The sequence below is a fragment of the Haliotis rubra genome, unplaced genomic scaffold, assembly GCF_003918875.1.
Source record: "Haliotis rubra isolate DU_JTF1 unplaced genomic scaffold, ASM391887v1 Scf120, whole genome shotgun sequence".
In the NCBI taxonomy this organism is placed as follows: Eukaryota; Metazoa; Mollusca; class Gastropoda; order Lepetellida; family Haliotidae; genus Haliotis; species Haliotis rubra.
The window spans coordinates 45,985-59,768 of record NW_025765115.1 but is presented as its reverse complement, the minus strand read 5'-3'; the positions used below and the strand labels follow the sequence as shown (position 1 = coordinate 59,768).

Genomic DNA, 13,784 nt, shown 5'->3' with positions numbered 1-13,784 from the left:
ACTGAGCCCCCTAATGCACAACATTAACTTCAATGTGGTCTTTAGTCATTTTCAAGTGTGTGTGTGTGTGTGTGTGTGTGTGTGTGTTTGGTTTCTCTGTATGTACGAGAATATAATTATCATTAAATTGAGTGTGTGGTTTCCTTTACTATTCTGGACCAATGCCGGTTTCATGTTTCTAGCCAAAAACTCGATAAAAAATATTTACATCTAGCATATGCAAAGTGTTAATTGGGGACGTTAGGAACCTTTCATTCTTACATAGGCTATATATGTTGGTGCACAACTCAAATTGTTCATTCTGAATTAGAATACAATGTGAATGGTTTCCTTCCAGATGAGGATAAGCACGGAACATTGAATGCGAAGGAGGCAGATCAATCTGTACAAGCGACTCAGATCAAGTCAATTTTAGGTACAGTAAAAAGAATACAAAAGCAGGTCCATGAGGTTTGTAAAGAAGGAGCTCCTTCCCCCGCTAAGGTTGATACAGCGCTGTCTTGTAATCCAACGTCAGGAGACTCGGACAAGTGTTTACCTCCTGTTCTGGACATTTCTGGTCCTGTCAGCGTTCAGCCTGGCAACACGGCGGCCATAGCAGCATACGCTCAAGAGGAACGCCATGGAAACGTTTTTGTACAAACGTGAGTTGTTCTATAGTTTTTAAGACATGGATCAAATGGGGTTATATTTACCCGACACCTCATTTAAAACAATCTGCATTAAACTTAACTAATTCATTCAAGGATAATATCAAAATTATTGCTTCATATTTCATTTACAAACTGTTAAGGCAAATCGTGAATGTCTCTTCTCCACAGTTCGTCATGCTATATAGATGTATGTTGTTGTGGTGCCTACTGTAAGACATGTATCACAAGTAATCACAACACTATGGAGTAACACTTTTTAAAATGTAGTAGACAAAGAACTGAATCCTCCAAAGCATCGATGGCACACACTGGAGCTCAACAAGAAGGTACTTTATCAGTTCCTGGATGTGAAGTTCATCCAGGAGCAACACGCCATCAATCGGACCTTGACACTCATCCTACAGGAGGTTCCAATCCTCATCTCTCAACAGAAACTAAACAAGAATCTGCAACACAGTAAGGAAGACGTTCTGTAAAGATATCAAATATCATAAAAGAATCTATTTATTTTCAATACGTTGTGGTTTTCGAATTGTAAAGCACGAGGTCAGATGGTATTCTAGTAAAGGAAGCTTCATCGATTAACAGATAACAGTCACAATGTTCTTTTTTAGAAACGTTTTACTAATTGGCGGTATTTTTTGTGAATCTGTTCTTTCGACAGCTCTGTCACGTCTACAGGTGGTGCAAAGCCAAAAGTTAAAGGTGAGCGATAGCTGGTACATTCGGTAATAGTCTTCTGTGATAGATATCTGTACGCGCGAATGTGTGTGATGAATAAACAAGATTAAGAGGAGTTTTGTTGAAACCTGAATATGGATTCCCGAAGATAACATGAATTAAAACAAAACACTATTGAAATCCAATTTGTTCATGTTTTGATATCCATGTCGTTGTTTTCAGGGGCGTCAACAGACAAACTGATGGCATTAGCAAGATCAGCGCTAAGAAACTACTCTGAAGTAGACTTAAAGAAGATAGAGAAGTCAGCACAGTCAGCCCTTGAAGATGGTAAGTGGTGGATACACAATAACGGTGGGCGATAGATGGCCCTTTGAGACGCTTCAGAATGCAAACATCAGCCCCATCTTCATCTACACGTTACGATATGGCAGCCCAAATCATCAACCGTGATATACTTACGAGATAGAGAGGGGGGAAATGTTGTTATGATAATTAATTTAAGCTGTGAGTATGACAATTGTAACGAACTGGAACAGCCCTGCTTGGATGTAAATGGGTTGATCACGGTGTATATAATATGCTATTTTGGCAGTTGGGCAACTTAGAGGTGAATACTTTAAGATTGTCTGTGATAAAGTTGATGCGACCTGTGTCAACAGATTTGTCCCCTCGAGCTCAGTCTCTGGACACCATCCTCTGTCTTGACTGCTCCCAGAGTATGGCTGGTGAAGCCTTCTGTCAGATGAAGGACATCGCAGAAAAATTCATCGATGGTGAGTTCCCAGTCTGCCGCTGAGTACCAACATTTTTTTTACTTAATATTACCCCATGCTGCATTTCAATGCCCGAACCGAAACGTAAACAAACAAACAAACAAACTAGAAAACCATTTTCACAGTCCTCCTTAATGACTATCAGCTGTTCCATTCCAAATATTACATGCGTGTGTTGATGTGTCATAATTAAATAGTGTGATACAAGATGTTCAATTTAGACACCACTGGCTGGGTTTCACAGATCTCTTCTATTTCTAGTTAATGTGGGTAAATCGGTGACGACTTAGTAATTTGACTATAATTGAATGATGCCAGATCATCGATACATCTGAAACTTCAAGGTCAAAATCCCATTCATTGTTGTGGCGTCAGACAGCTAACACGTTCTTGTGCCTGCACATGTAAGTGAATGTATGTTCATATTATGCTCACAACTATTCTCTTTTACCAGTAATGTGTTATGGGACAATCAACATCTGTTATTCTCTAGCCTAGAACCCAGTAACTCATATAATACGTATTCATTTACCGTGAGGCGGTGGTGTAGCCCAATGGCTACTCGTCACGCCAAAGACCCCGGTTCGATCCCCAAAATGGATACAATGTGTGAAGACCATTTCTGGTGTCACCCGCCGGGGTGTTGCTGGAGTATTGCTAAAAATAAAATTAATTTACCGTGATACAGCAAGAACTTTATATGCGTGAAACAATATTCATTTATCAACACTCGGTATGACGTCACATCACCATCCTATGTCCAGGTGTTGAGATGGTCGCTGAGAATCATAATGTGGAAGAGAACGTGGCTGTGGTCACTGTGTCCGGCCGAGCAAGGGTGGTCCAGCAGCTTACTAACGACTACTCTAAAGTCAGAGATGCTCTTGGTCAGTATGAATCTTTGTCCTTAACTCAATTAAACATAACGTAGAACTTGAATAATTGGTTGATCAATTATTTGTTTTTGTCTTATTTCAGAGACATTAAGAAAACCAGAAGGAAGGTCACCACTTTTTGAGATGTTGATCGTCGCTTTGGCAGCAATCCAAGGGAAAGGTGATACATCATAAACTAATAACAACATTTTGCATCTGATGATGAGACTATATATATGCTGGTATTTTACTACGTATTTAGTATGCCAACCCTTCTCAAGGGAATGCAACATGAAACGTAATGCATATTAAATCATTGATGACGATGGTGCAAGTTAAGCGATGCTAACCCCTTTGAATTATCCTCCACTAGGTGGCGTGCTAAGGGTGCATAAACACCGAATCCGACCCAGGATTGTTGTCATCACAGATGGAAAGTTGACGGACGAAAAACAAGATAGCGGCCCCGATATACAGTCAGACAGCGTGAGTTACTCTCACAACTATTCCAATGCTGCTTTATCTGACCCAACAAATTATTGACTTTAATCTAGGAAATTGTGGGGTGGCTGCCACGTACCCAATAAAGAGTTATTATTGTGACGATCACTTGAATCAAAGACGAATATATACGTGAATATACGTCCTTGCTTGAATGAACAACGTGCCAAACTCCGGCTCAGCGGACTTAACATAACATCACTGCCACAGGCTAATTTGCATATCACGTGACCGGACTTTTCTCTTGTTTGTAATCAAACGCGCATATTCATAATAAGAAGAGACTGGACTCACGAAAGCTTTTCGGCGCTCTTTTCATAATGTTTTACATTGTTACATATATATTCTTCCACAACTGCGACAGTGAGGTCTATGACAGTACATATTTAGATATCAAACTGGCTGCATCGTTTGCTCTCCGTCGGCTTCGATGAGAGCACGTGGAACGGTACAACCTATGTAAACAAAGGATCGCTACGCAAATCGAAATAGTGTTACATGTTTTTGGATATTTTCTCAGTGAAACTAAACCATTCTATTAAAGATGTTTAGTTAGATGTGTAGACTCGTCAAAAATAAAAGAGTAAAAGAAATATGTACATTATATTGAATGGACATTGCAAGATGTGACGAATCGTCACATTTTTCTGGCCTGTGCCAGAGATACTATGCTGGCTGGCCGCATGGAACTCTGGGTAGGAGATTGACAACGTGCCAGACGATCTTCTCATGCTCATTTTCTTTTGACGCCATTTTATTCAAGGGCCCCTAACTCTCATTTGCACAAGGGAGGTAATCAGAACATAAGCGACGTTAAAGAAAGATTTGTCTCCCTTAGACTACCAAGGTATCTAATTTAGAAATCAATATGAAATGAGGTAAATATCTCTATGACGTTAGTGAATAGGAATGCCCAGTCTTCACTATTCTATGAAAGATATTCCATTTGATGAAAACGACAAAATAGCTGAAATTGTACAATTATATGAATGGACTGTTGAAGTCACACCTAACATTTACAACAATTATTTTACACAGTTCCAATTAAATGATTATGTAATGATACAACAGTAGTTATTAAAACGTGCTATAAAACGATAATGTGTCAGGTTTCTATATTCAGTCATGATAAGCGTTATACTCCTTACACGGTCTTGTGTACATACATTAACATCTTTTGTGTCTAAGCATATGTTGCATTTATTGGATGATTATATTGTGAATATATGGAATGTTTGGGATGTGTTTCAGGCTAAAGTTCCTATTATCCGTCTAATAACAGAACTAGGATCCAAGAAACACAAGACCAAACCCTCTCCCATTGTTTGGATGCCAGTCGGAGACGCTGACAGAGTAAGATTTGGTGCAGGGATGTGTCTTTATATATGTTTAAGCCTATTTACTTTTTTCATATTAACCGTAAAGGAACCACAATCGCTATGTGAAGGCTTAGGAACAAAATCTAATCGTGAGAGTGATCTTTTTTTAGGATTTGCTGAAGTCTCTAGCAAAACTTGGTAACGGGCAAGTAGCAGAGGAGAAGGACCTACAGAAGCTGATCCGTTACTATAAAATACAGGTACCGTTTATGTTATGGAAATATTGATATCAAGACAATAAAACACATTTTCTTGTCTGAAGATACATTCTACGAGACGTTGAAACCCATTTCAACATAATACTTGAAAATCACTCAATGTCTGCAGCGGCGGCCATGCCTGCCATGAATGAGTCCACCAAGGACACAATGAATGCATTGAATAAGTATATATATTGCTATGTGTAAAATGTGCATGATTGTTGCAGTAATAATATGATTCCATTACAGGACAGTATCGGCAAGATCTATGCTTGTGTCCGCAGCAACATTGACGACTATCCGGATGTCCAGCAGGCCATTAAGGATGTAGCGCAGGGCATTGCAGGGGAGGTCGATCCAAGTGACATTGTAAGCTATGAAGGCTCTACATTATCTCAAACCACCACAGAGAGAGAGAGAGAGAGAGAGAGAGAGACACATACACAAAACACACACACAGAGGACACACAGATCTCTAACTCTGCCTTTAGCGGTCAATCATGGATCATATAACAGAAATGTCCTAGACAAATCCTCAATACTGTAGTGGTAAATAGAAGGATAGGGTTTACAGCCGCAATATGATAACTGGTAGGTAGGTGTTGTCAGATGGGACTGTTCGAGCTGATTATGCAGAAGAAACAGATTTAACCCGAAAATCGTATTCTCTATTATCGGACCAAACAGATTCAATTGAGTTAAATAAGACAAGTAGCAGTGACAATTATGCTACTAGATCAGAAAGCATCGTCTGCCATACCGGTAGCACCCGCCACTATTCCAAACTAGCCGCTACAAATCCATGAAGACGTCTTTTATACGTGTTTTTAAATCGTTTGCGATATGGTATGTGTCACAGTTTGGACGACCCGTGAAGATTAGGGTGATTAGAATTGGTCTTCAGCAACCCATACTTGTCTCTATCCGTGAAGATCCGGGATGATAACTGATCTTCAGTAACCCATACTTGTCTCTATCCGTGAAGATCCGGGATGATAACTGGTCTTCAGTAACCCATACTTGTCTCTATCCATGAAGATCCGGGATGATAACTGGTCTTCAGCAACCCATACTTGTCTCTATCCGCGAAGATCCTTGATGATAACTGGTCTTCAGTAACCCATGCTTGTCTCTATCCGTGAAGATCCTTGATGATAACTGGTCTTCAGTAGCCAATGCCTGTCCTGTCCGTGAAGATCCGGGATGATAACTGGTCTTCAGTAACCCATGCTTGTCTCTATCCGTGAAGATCCGGGATGATAACTGATCTTCAGCAAACCATACTTGTCGTAAGAGGCGACTAACGGGATTGGGTGGTTAGGCTCGCTGACTTGGTCGACACGTCATCGTATCCCAAGTGTGAAGATTGATGCTCATGCTGGTGATCACTGGATTGTCTGGTCCAGACTCGATTATTTACAGACGGCCGTCATATAACTGGAATATTGCTGAGTGCGGCGTTAAACAATAAACTGTTTTGACAGGATGAGATCGTAGCCGCTGTGCGTGACAAGATCGCCAGTGAGGAGGGAGACACGAAGCCTGACGACTTTGACAACGTGTACGAGAACCCTGAGCTTGCACCACTTGGAAGCAGAGTAATCAGAACCAAAGACTGGCGGGGGGAGGATCAGCGCTCGCAGGATGTGGGCACCATCATCAACCACGATGAGAACGAAAGTAAGTTTTGGCAGGGTTGCTGTTGGTCACCTAAACACAAATATACTGAGATAAACAAATAGAGGAACACCGGAAATTTCAAGCGTTTCTTTAATAATTTCCAGTTTTAATCACCAGCTTTGAATAGCGCTGTGGGAGGAAATATGAGAATAAATAACGGAACACCATGAAGTTGTGTTCCCTTATTTGTTTCCCTCAGTATATATACTATCTGTCAATTTTCTCTAACAGTTTAATATAAAGATGAGTTCACTTTTAAGGATGCTCTGACGCCATTATTGAACTGGAGCCAGTATTCGCCATATTCTGATCGCAGCCACTACATTTAGCTCCCGCTCTTAAGCTTTTGTAAAACGCTGTAATTTTACCGCACACCGGAATGAAACCATGGCAACATGACAATATGACTTAACTCATGCCGATTCGTCTTATTTCTGGAATACTTTTTGATGATAAAGTGAATTATTGGTGTTCAGAAATGCAAGAATTAAAGAGTAGAGCAATTCTTACACAACATGTAGTCAAGTCCTACGTGGTATAGGTATGCTATACTGATGATAGGACGTGTATTTTGTGGTGGAATGCATGTGATCCTTATAGATAAGGAAACAATGGTGATCATGATCCTGTTCCATTGTTTCAGACTGGGTGTGGGTCCTCTGGGACAGTGGCGACACCAATCGGCAGCGCTACGATATAAATGGTGTCTTTGACGTCGTTCTAGATGACGGACGTCCTCGCGTCCCGGAGTCTGAACAGTTCCCCCAACTTGGGGTCAGAGTTAAACGAGGTCAACACATGTCTGTTACATACTGTCTGTTTTATACTGTCTGATTCATACTGTCTGATTCATAATGTCTGTTTTATACTGTCTGATTCATAATGTCTGTTTTAATACCGTCTGATTCTTTCTGCATGATTCATTGTAAATCGTATTGGACTGTTGCGAGGACATCTACTGCCTGAAGTAAACATTGTCAACTTAATACAAAATACTAAAAAGCATATCTGTCCCGGTAAATCAGTTTGCTCTCTTGGAGCATCGATAAATACATATCGAAAGGTTGCAAACCTACATGCCCCCGACACGTAATTGGGGTATACTTAGATTCCACGTGCAAACCAACAAACCATGTTATAAAAGTTCCTTCAAGTAGGAAATAAGAATGAGACCATGTGTTATCTCCCTCCCACTCTTCTCTCTCTCCCTCTCTCTCTCTCTCTCTCTCTCTCCCTCGCACTCTCTCTCACTCTCTCTCTCTCTCTCTTGCTCTTGGGCACTCTCTCTCCTAGTTACAAAAGCCCCACTAGATACGATATTAACGGTTTAGTCGATAAGTGAGTATGGACTATAGATTTGGTTGTGCTTGGATGCCAGGTCACTGCTGGGAGTCCAAGAACAATGACGGCGGAGAGGGTAACACTGGCGTCGTCATCAGAACAAGGGGTGATCAGGAAGTGAAGGTGAGAATTATTTTTGGCTTCATGTTTACTTTGCACCATGCATTCGAGGGACATTATCATTTTCATGCAGAGAGGGGACCAATGCAATGGCGGGGGTGGGGGTGGGGTGGGGTGGGGTTTGTGTGTTTTCAGGGGATTCGACCATCCCCTTTGAAAATGACTTAAGACCACATTGAAGATTTTTTTTTTTGCGTTGGCGGAGCCAATGGGGAAAGGGTGTTTCGAACCACCTGACCCCCCCTTTCAAAATTCCTGGATCCGCCTACACACACCTCACACCCTCTCCAATTACAAAAATTGAAGGGGGTGACAACCATTATTGGCATGTGTATATGATTGCGATGAAATAGACTTGAAGAAGTTGAAAGCAAAGTAAACAGTTCAGCTGCAACCACTGACAAGTAAATGCGTGTATACATTTTAATGGTTATAGTAACGGAGTACAAGACCTACGGACATAGTGCTTTCATTGTGTTAAAACAATCTCTTGTTATATATAAGTACTTTTTGAAAGAAAAATCTTTCCAATGAGTATATAAGCCGATTTCATAGGTCGACCAAAATCAAGATTAAAATCGAAGTGATCGCTTGTCTTTATCTTAATTTTCGCGCAAGAAAGAACCAAAACAAATAGGTTCAATAATAAAAATATAAACAGGATCCTTCAAATCTTACATATAGTTTCACCTTACCGACAGTTCTATTCATAACTCATTTATATAGGTGAAAAACGTTTTAATCACCGACCCTATGAACAAACTCATTTAACAATGTAAAGGAGAAGGTCTAGCTGTGGACACAACATTTTAGGCATTTGTATTTCACTTTGACATCAGGTACGGTGGAGTAACGGCAACATCAAAACCCACAAGTTTGGACTGGATGGAGTCTACGAGCTGGAGATATGGTAAGTACTAAAAGCTTAACATTGTTTTCCAAAATCGAGAAAACAATGTAACACTTGATTTTCACATATTCTATAGAAACAGAATGCTTTCTAATATTGATGAGGGCATGTTTTCAGCAATGAGAAATTTTTCGACTTCTGTAATTTCAGAACATAATTGTCTTGGACAACCGAGCCCTCTCTCCAGATAGACCTCGTGTAATCCCATATTAACACGAGCACGTGCTTTTTTCCAGACACATACATGCCAGCCTGTGTCAGTCCCTCATCTACTTATTCATCTGATAACACACAAGCGCACTCACTCACGCACGCACGCACGCACACACACTCTTCGAATGTTCACCAATACACCACAAGCGTGTATCACTATGGTATCTGTGTTTCAGCGAGCCGCTCGTCCACAAGAAACATACAGGTGGAGAGTTGAGGTTCCCTGGACGACCCCAAGATACAGGTATGTTTCATACGAGTATACATAGTGTCACCTTATTAAGTGAGTGAGTTTAGTTTTACGCCGCTTTTAGCAATATTCCAGCAATATCACCGCGGGGGACACCAGAAATGGGCTTCACACATTGTACCCATGTGGGGAATCGAACCCGGGTCTTCAGCGTGACGAGCGGACGCTTTTATCACTAGACTACCCCACCGCCCATGTCACCTTAGTAAAGTTGGATCCTAGGAAACATGACACAGGTATGTGTTTGTTTCACACTTGCCGGTATAGTGCTACATAACTGAAGACTAAACCCCAGGACACAGGTATGTGTTTGTTTCACACTTGCCGGTATGGTGCTACATAACTGAAGACTAGACCCCAGGACAGAGGTATGTGTTTGTTTCACACTTGCCGGTATGGTGCTACATAACTGAAGACTAGACCCCAGGACAGAGGTATGTGTTTGTTTCAAACTTGCCGGTATGGTGCTACATAACTGAAGACTAGACCCCAGGACACAGGTATGTGTTTGTTTCACACTTGCCGGTATGGTGCTACATAACTGAAGACTAGACCCCAGGACAGAGGTATGTGTTTGTTTCACACTTACACGCATGGTGCTACATAACTGAAGACTAGATGCCAGGACACATGTATGTGTTTGTTTCACACTTGCCGGTATGGTGCTACATAACTGAAGACTAGATGCCAGGACACAGGTATGTGTTTGTTTCACACTTGCCGGTATGGTGCTACATAACTGAAGACTAGACCCCAGGACAGAGGTATGTGTTTGTTTCACACTTGCCGGTATGGTGCTACATAACTGAAGACTAGACCCCAGGACAGAGGTATGTGTTTGTTTCACAATTGCATGCATGGTGCTACATAACTGAAGACTAAACCCCAGGACACATGTATGTGTCTATCGGTGTCTAAGTGCCCACACAGTGTCTCCTTACTGAAGGTTGAACCGAAGTACATATGTAAATGAGTGAGTGAGTTAGTGAGTGAGTGTAGTTTTACGCCGCATTCGACAATATTCTAACTATATGGCAACCGTCTGTAAATAATCGAATCTAGACCAGACAATCAAGTGATGAACAGCAAGAGCATCGATCTAGGCAACTGGAATACGATGATTTGTGTCAACCAAGTCAGCGAACCTGACCACCCGATCCCGTTAGTCGCCTCTTACGACAGGCATGGGTTGATGAGGATCAATTCTGACATATTAAGTATTCTATACGTGTATTCATATAGTGTCTCATTACTGAAAGTCAAACCAAAGGACGTGTGTAAGTACACGAAGGACACATGTAAGTATTCTACATGTACATTGTTACGTGTTGATTACCAACAGTTGTGCGAAATAGTTTCCAAATTGTGCTAGCCAGTAGGACTAGCTATGCCTGAAAGTTACTAGCCCACAAAATAATTCTCTGGCCCGAAATTTGAATGTACACATGGGTTTCATCATTTAGCTACTGAAATGGTGAATTTTTTTATCAGGCCACAATCAATTTAAAAGTGTATTTTAACTTAACAAATCGGAGAGAGTGATATATTTATAAAAATGACCCTATGAAAATTCATTAGCCAGTCGGGCCAGTGACTGTGAAGATTTACTGGCCCGACTGGATTTATACTAGCCACGGACCAGCAGGCCTATTTCGCACACTGATTACCAAGTTAGCGAGAAGTGAATCCGACATCAGTCAGTAGAAGAACTTGACGTGAACGTTACAAACAACTAAACAATGTGATATAATTAATACTTGTATTCTGCAATGAACTAAATTTATCAAAAATAATACAAATCACTATAAAGGTATTGAACTTGACAAAAGACGTCAAGACAGACCCATACATGGGAATGAATCTACCCAGCAGATAGAGATAGAGGTGACTGTTTCAGGGTCGGGAAGTCCAGGCCTGGAAGAGGAGGAGGACTCCCGTCCGACCGTGTGGAGATGGCATGACGGATATCAATGGAGGCTGTACCAGGACGACATGCAGGTTAAGATTCACCAAGAGTACAACCGGAAAAAGGACGGGACGTGTTTGGTGAAGAAACGGGATGGAAGGTGAATAGCTACTCTCGATCGAGCATAGACGCATGCTCTCATAGTCTCTGCTGATGTAACAATGTACAATGTACAATGACTGACGTCATTGGTGAAAACGTGTACTTTTACCATTTTCAGCTACCGGATATACTTCAAGTCGATGCAAGAAAAGTCTTTAGAAGAAAACATACGCCATGACGTACAAAGACTCCGTAAGCGTCTACTTTCATTATAGTAATAACTGCAACTGATTTATGTTTGAAATCCCTTAAGGTGTAACAGATATTTGAGCAAAGATTTAGTTTTCATATAAAACTTGATTGTGTTATAAATAATGAAAGCTTCCGCCTTTCCATTCTAATAATTGATACATGCAACGTAAGGTTACAAAATGCCAAATCTACAAAGGCGTTTCAGGTAAATATTGCATTGTCTTTGTGGTACATTCCAGATGTAGACTACGGGGAACTTGCAAATCTTAAAGCAGCGGAATCGCTCCAGGACTAACACAATCATCCCACACCTGGCACCAGGTCTGCGGAAAGGCCGAAACTGAAACTAAAGAAACACCGCAGTTTAGTTAATGTTTACCCGTCATTGAGTGAGAGAGTGAGTGAGTGAGTGAGTGAGTTTGGTTTTACGCTGATTTTAGCAAGATTCCAGCAATATCACCTCGTGTGTGTGTGTGTGTGTGTGTTTGTGTTTGGGAGAACACCAGAAATAGGCTTCACACATTGTACTCATGTGGGGATACGAACCTGGGTCTTCGGCGAACGCTTTAACCACTAAGCTAACCCACCGCCCTTACCCCTCATTGAGAGGGAGAGCTGGCTTCAGTAAGATTAATATGGGAGGAGTTATACAGATGTTTACTACGTGCACAGCGGCGAAACCCACGGCCAGGGGAAGGGTTCTGATAAAGAGAATACACAAAATGGCTGGACGAGATTCAACCCACGTTCATATTTTTCTGGTCTAGCAAACTGTCACGCCTAAGACAACCGGTAAATGTAATAGAATCAGATGAGAGGGCTACAGTGGTGAGCAACTACCGACGTAACAGCAGCAACAACAAAACTTTACAATATTTAAAAAATGAAAAATAAAACCCCAGAAAATGGCAAATGGCCTATAAGCTTGGCTCTCCATAGTAAACCAGCCTCCAGTGGTTGGAGTACAGCATAGTGTGTCTGAAAGGCCAGTACCCCATGTCTGTGGCAGTGGTCGATGAAAATGATGATGATGATGATGATGGTGGTGGTGGTTGTCCGTGGGGTTTTGTACACCAACGGCATAGATGTTTGCTGATGCTATCAAACTAGTTTGTCTGGTTTGGGACACATGACGTATCGGCTGTTATAGGTTCACACACAGGTGCTGTCTCCTCTCTTCTTCACATCCCATCTGGCAAGTCGAAATCAAAGTGGGAACTTGATCTGAGTGTTGTTGTTTTCATATTGATTTAACTGAGAGTAAGTATTGTTATCATAAACATTATTCAACCCCTTCTGTCAACCCAGAGAACCAATTAATGTAAAATAAATATCTGATCCTAAAGTTCTTGTATATGTATCAGCAATATATATATCATGCCATACAGACCACATTGGACCAAATGTGAGTAGACAACGTGTGTGTGGATGTCAATGAATTTGATGCCATGTGTTCATTTTGCCACTCATGAGAACAAATGTATGATCTATGTCCATTCACTCACACTGTAGATGAATGTCATCATGTGTTTGACTTTGTGTTTTCAGTTAACGAATTTTCAAACCGCTGTACCATTCGTTTTCTAAAGACTGACTGACTGACTGGCTGAGTTTAGTTTTACGCCGCTTTTAGCAATATTCCAGCAATATCACGGCGAGGGACACCAGAATTGGGCTTCGCACATCGTGCCCACGTGGGGAATCGTATCCGGGTCTTCGGCGTGACCAGCCAAGGCTTTAACCCCTAGGCTACTCCACCGCCCCGTTTCCAAAAGAAGTTATTTCAGCGTATTTTCATATCAACACCGAAGGAACTGTCCCATTCTGTCGCCACATGTTTTGTTCTGTACAGAACAATTTATGTCTATTTTGCATGCGTTCACTTATAATAATCTCCTCATTTTGGTTTGTTCATATCTTTCAGTTAATAAACTTCTGTTCTGTT

At 41.2% G+C, this 13,784-nt stretch overlaps 1 protein-coding gene across 2 annotated transcripts in view; it reads left to right on the top strand.

Moving 5' to 3' along the window:
- LOC124263202 overlaps positions 1-13,784 on the top strand; it is a 23,164-nt gene extending 9,380 nt beyond the window's left edge. For both annotated transcript variants that reach the window (XM_046697793.1, XM_046697785.1), the window contains exons 7-25: positions 338-644; positions 921-1,109; positions 1,318-1,358; positions 1,557-1,664; positions 1,997-2,110; positions 2,875-2,997; positions 3,089-3,166; positions 3,359-3,471; positions 4,738-4,839; positions 4,976-5,065; positions 5,315-5,434; positions 6,550-6,745; positions 7,389-7,535; positions 8,124-8,209; positions 9,046-9,116; positions 9,506-9,573; positions 11,477-11,645; positions 11,766-11,839; positions 12,079-13,784. In XM_046697793.1, the coding sequence (XP_046553749.1) occupies positions 338-644; positions 921-1,109; positions 1,318-1,358; positions 1,557-1,664; positions 1,997-2,110; positions 2,875-2,997; positions 3,089-3,166; positions 3,359-3,471; positions 4,738-4,839; positions 4,976-5,065; positions 5,315-5,434; positions 6,550-6,745; positions 7,389-7,535; positions 8,124-8,209; positions 9,046-9,116; positions 9,506-9,573; positions 11,477-11,645; positions 11,766-11,839; positions 12,079-12,134 (2,252 nt within the window). In that variant the 3' untranslated portion in view covers positions 12,135-13,784. The remainder of the gene's footprint in view (positions 1-337; positions 645-920; positions 1,110-1,317; positions 1,359-1,556; positions 1,665-1,996; positions 2,111-2,874; positions 2,998-3,088; positions 3,167-3,358; positions 3,472-4,737; positions 4,840-4,975; positions 5,066-5,314; positions 5,435-6,549; positions 6,746-7,388; positions 7,536-8,123; positions 8,210-9,045; positions 9,117-9,505; positions 9,574-11,476; positions 11,646-11,765; positions 11,840-12,078) is intronic.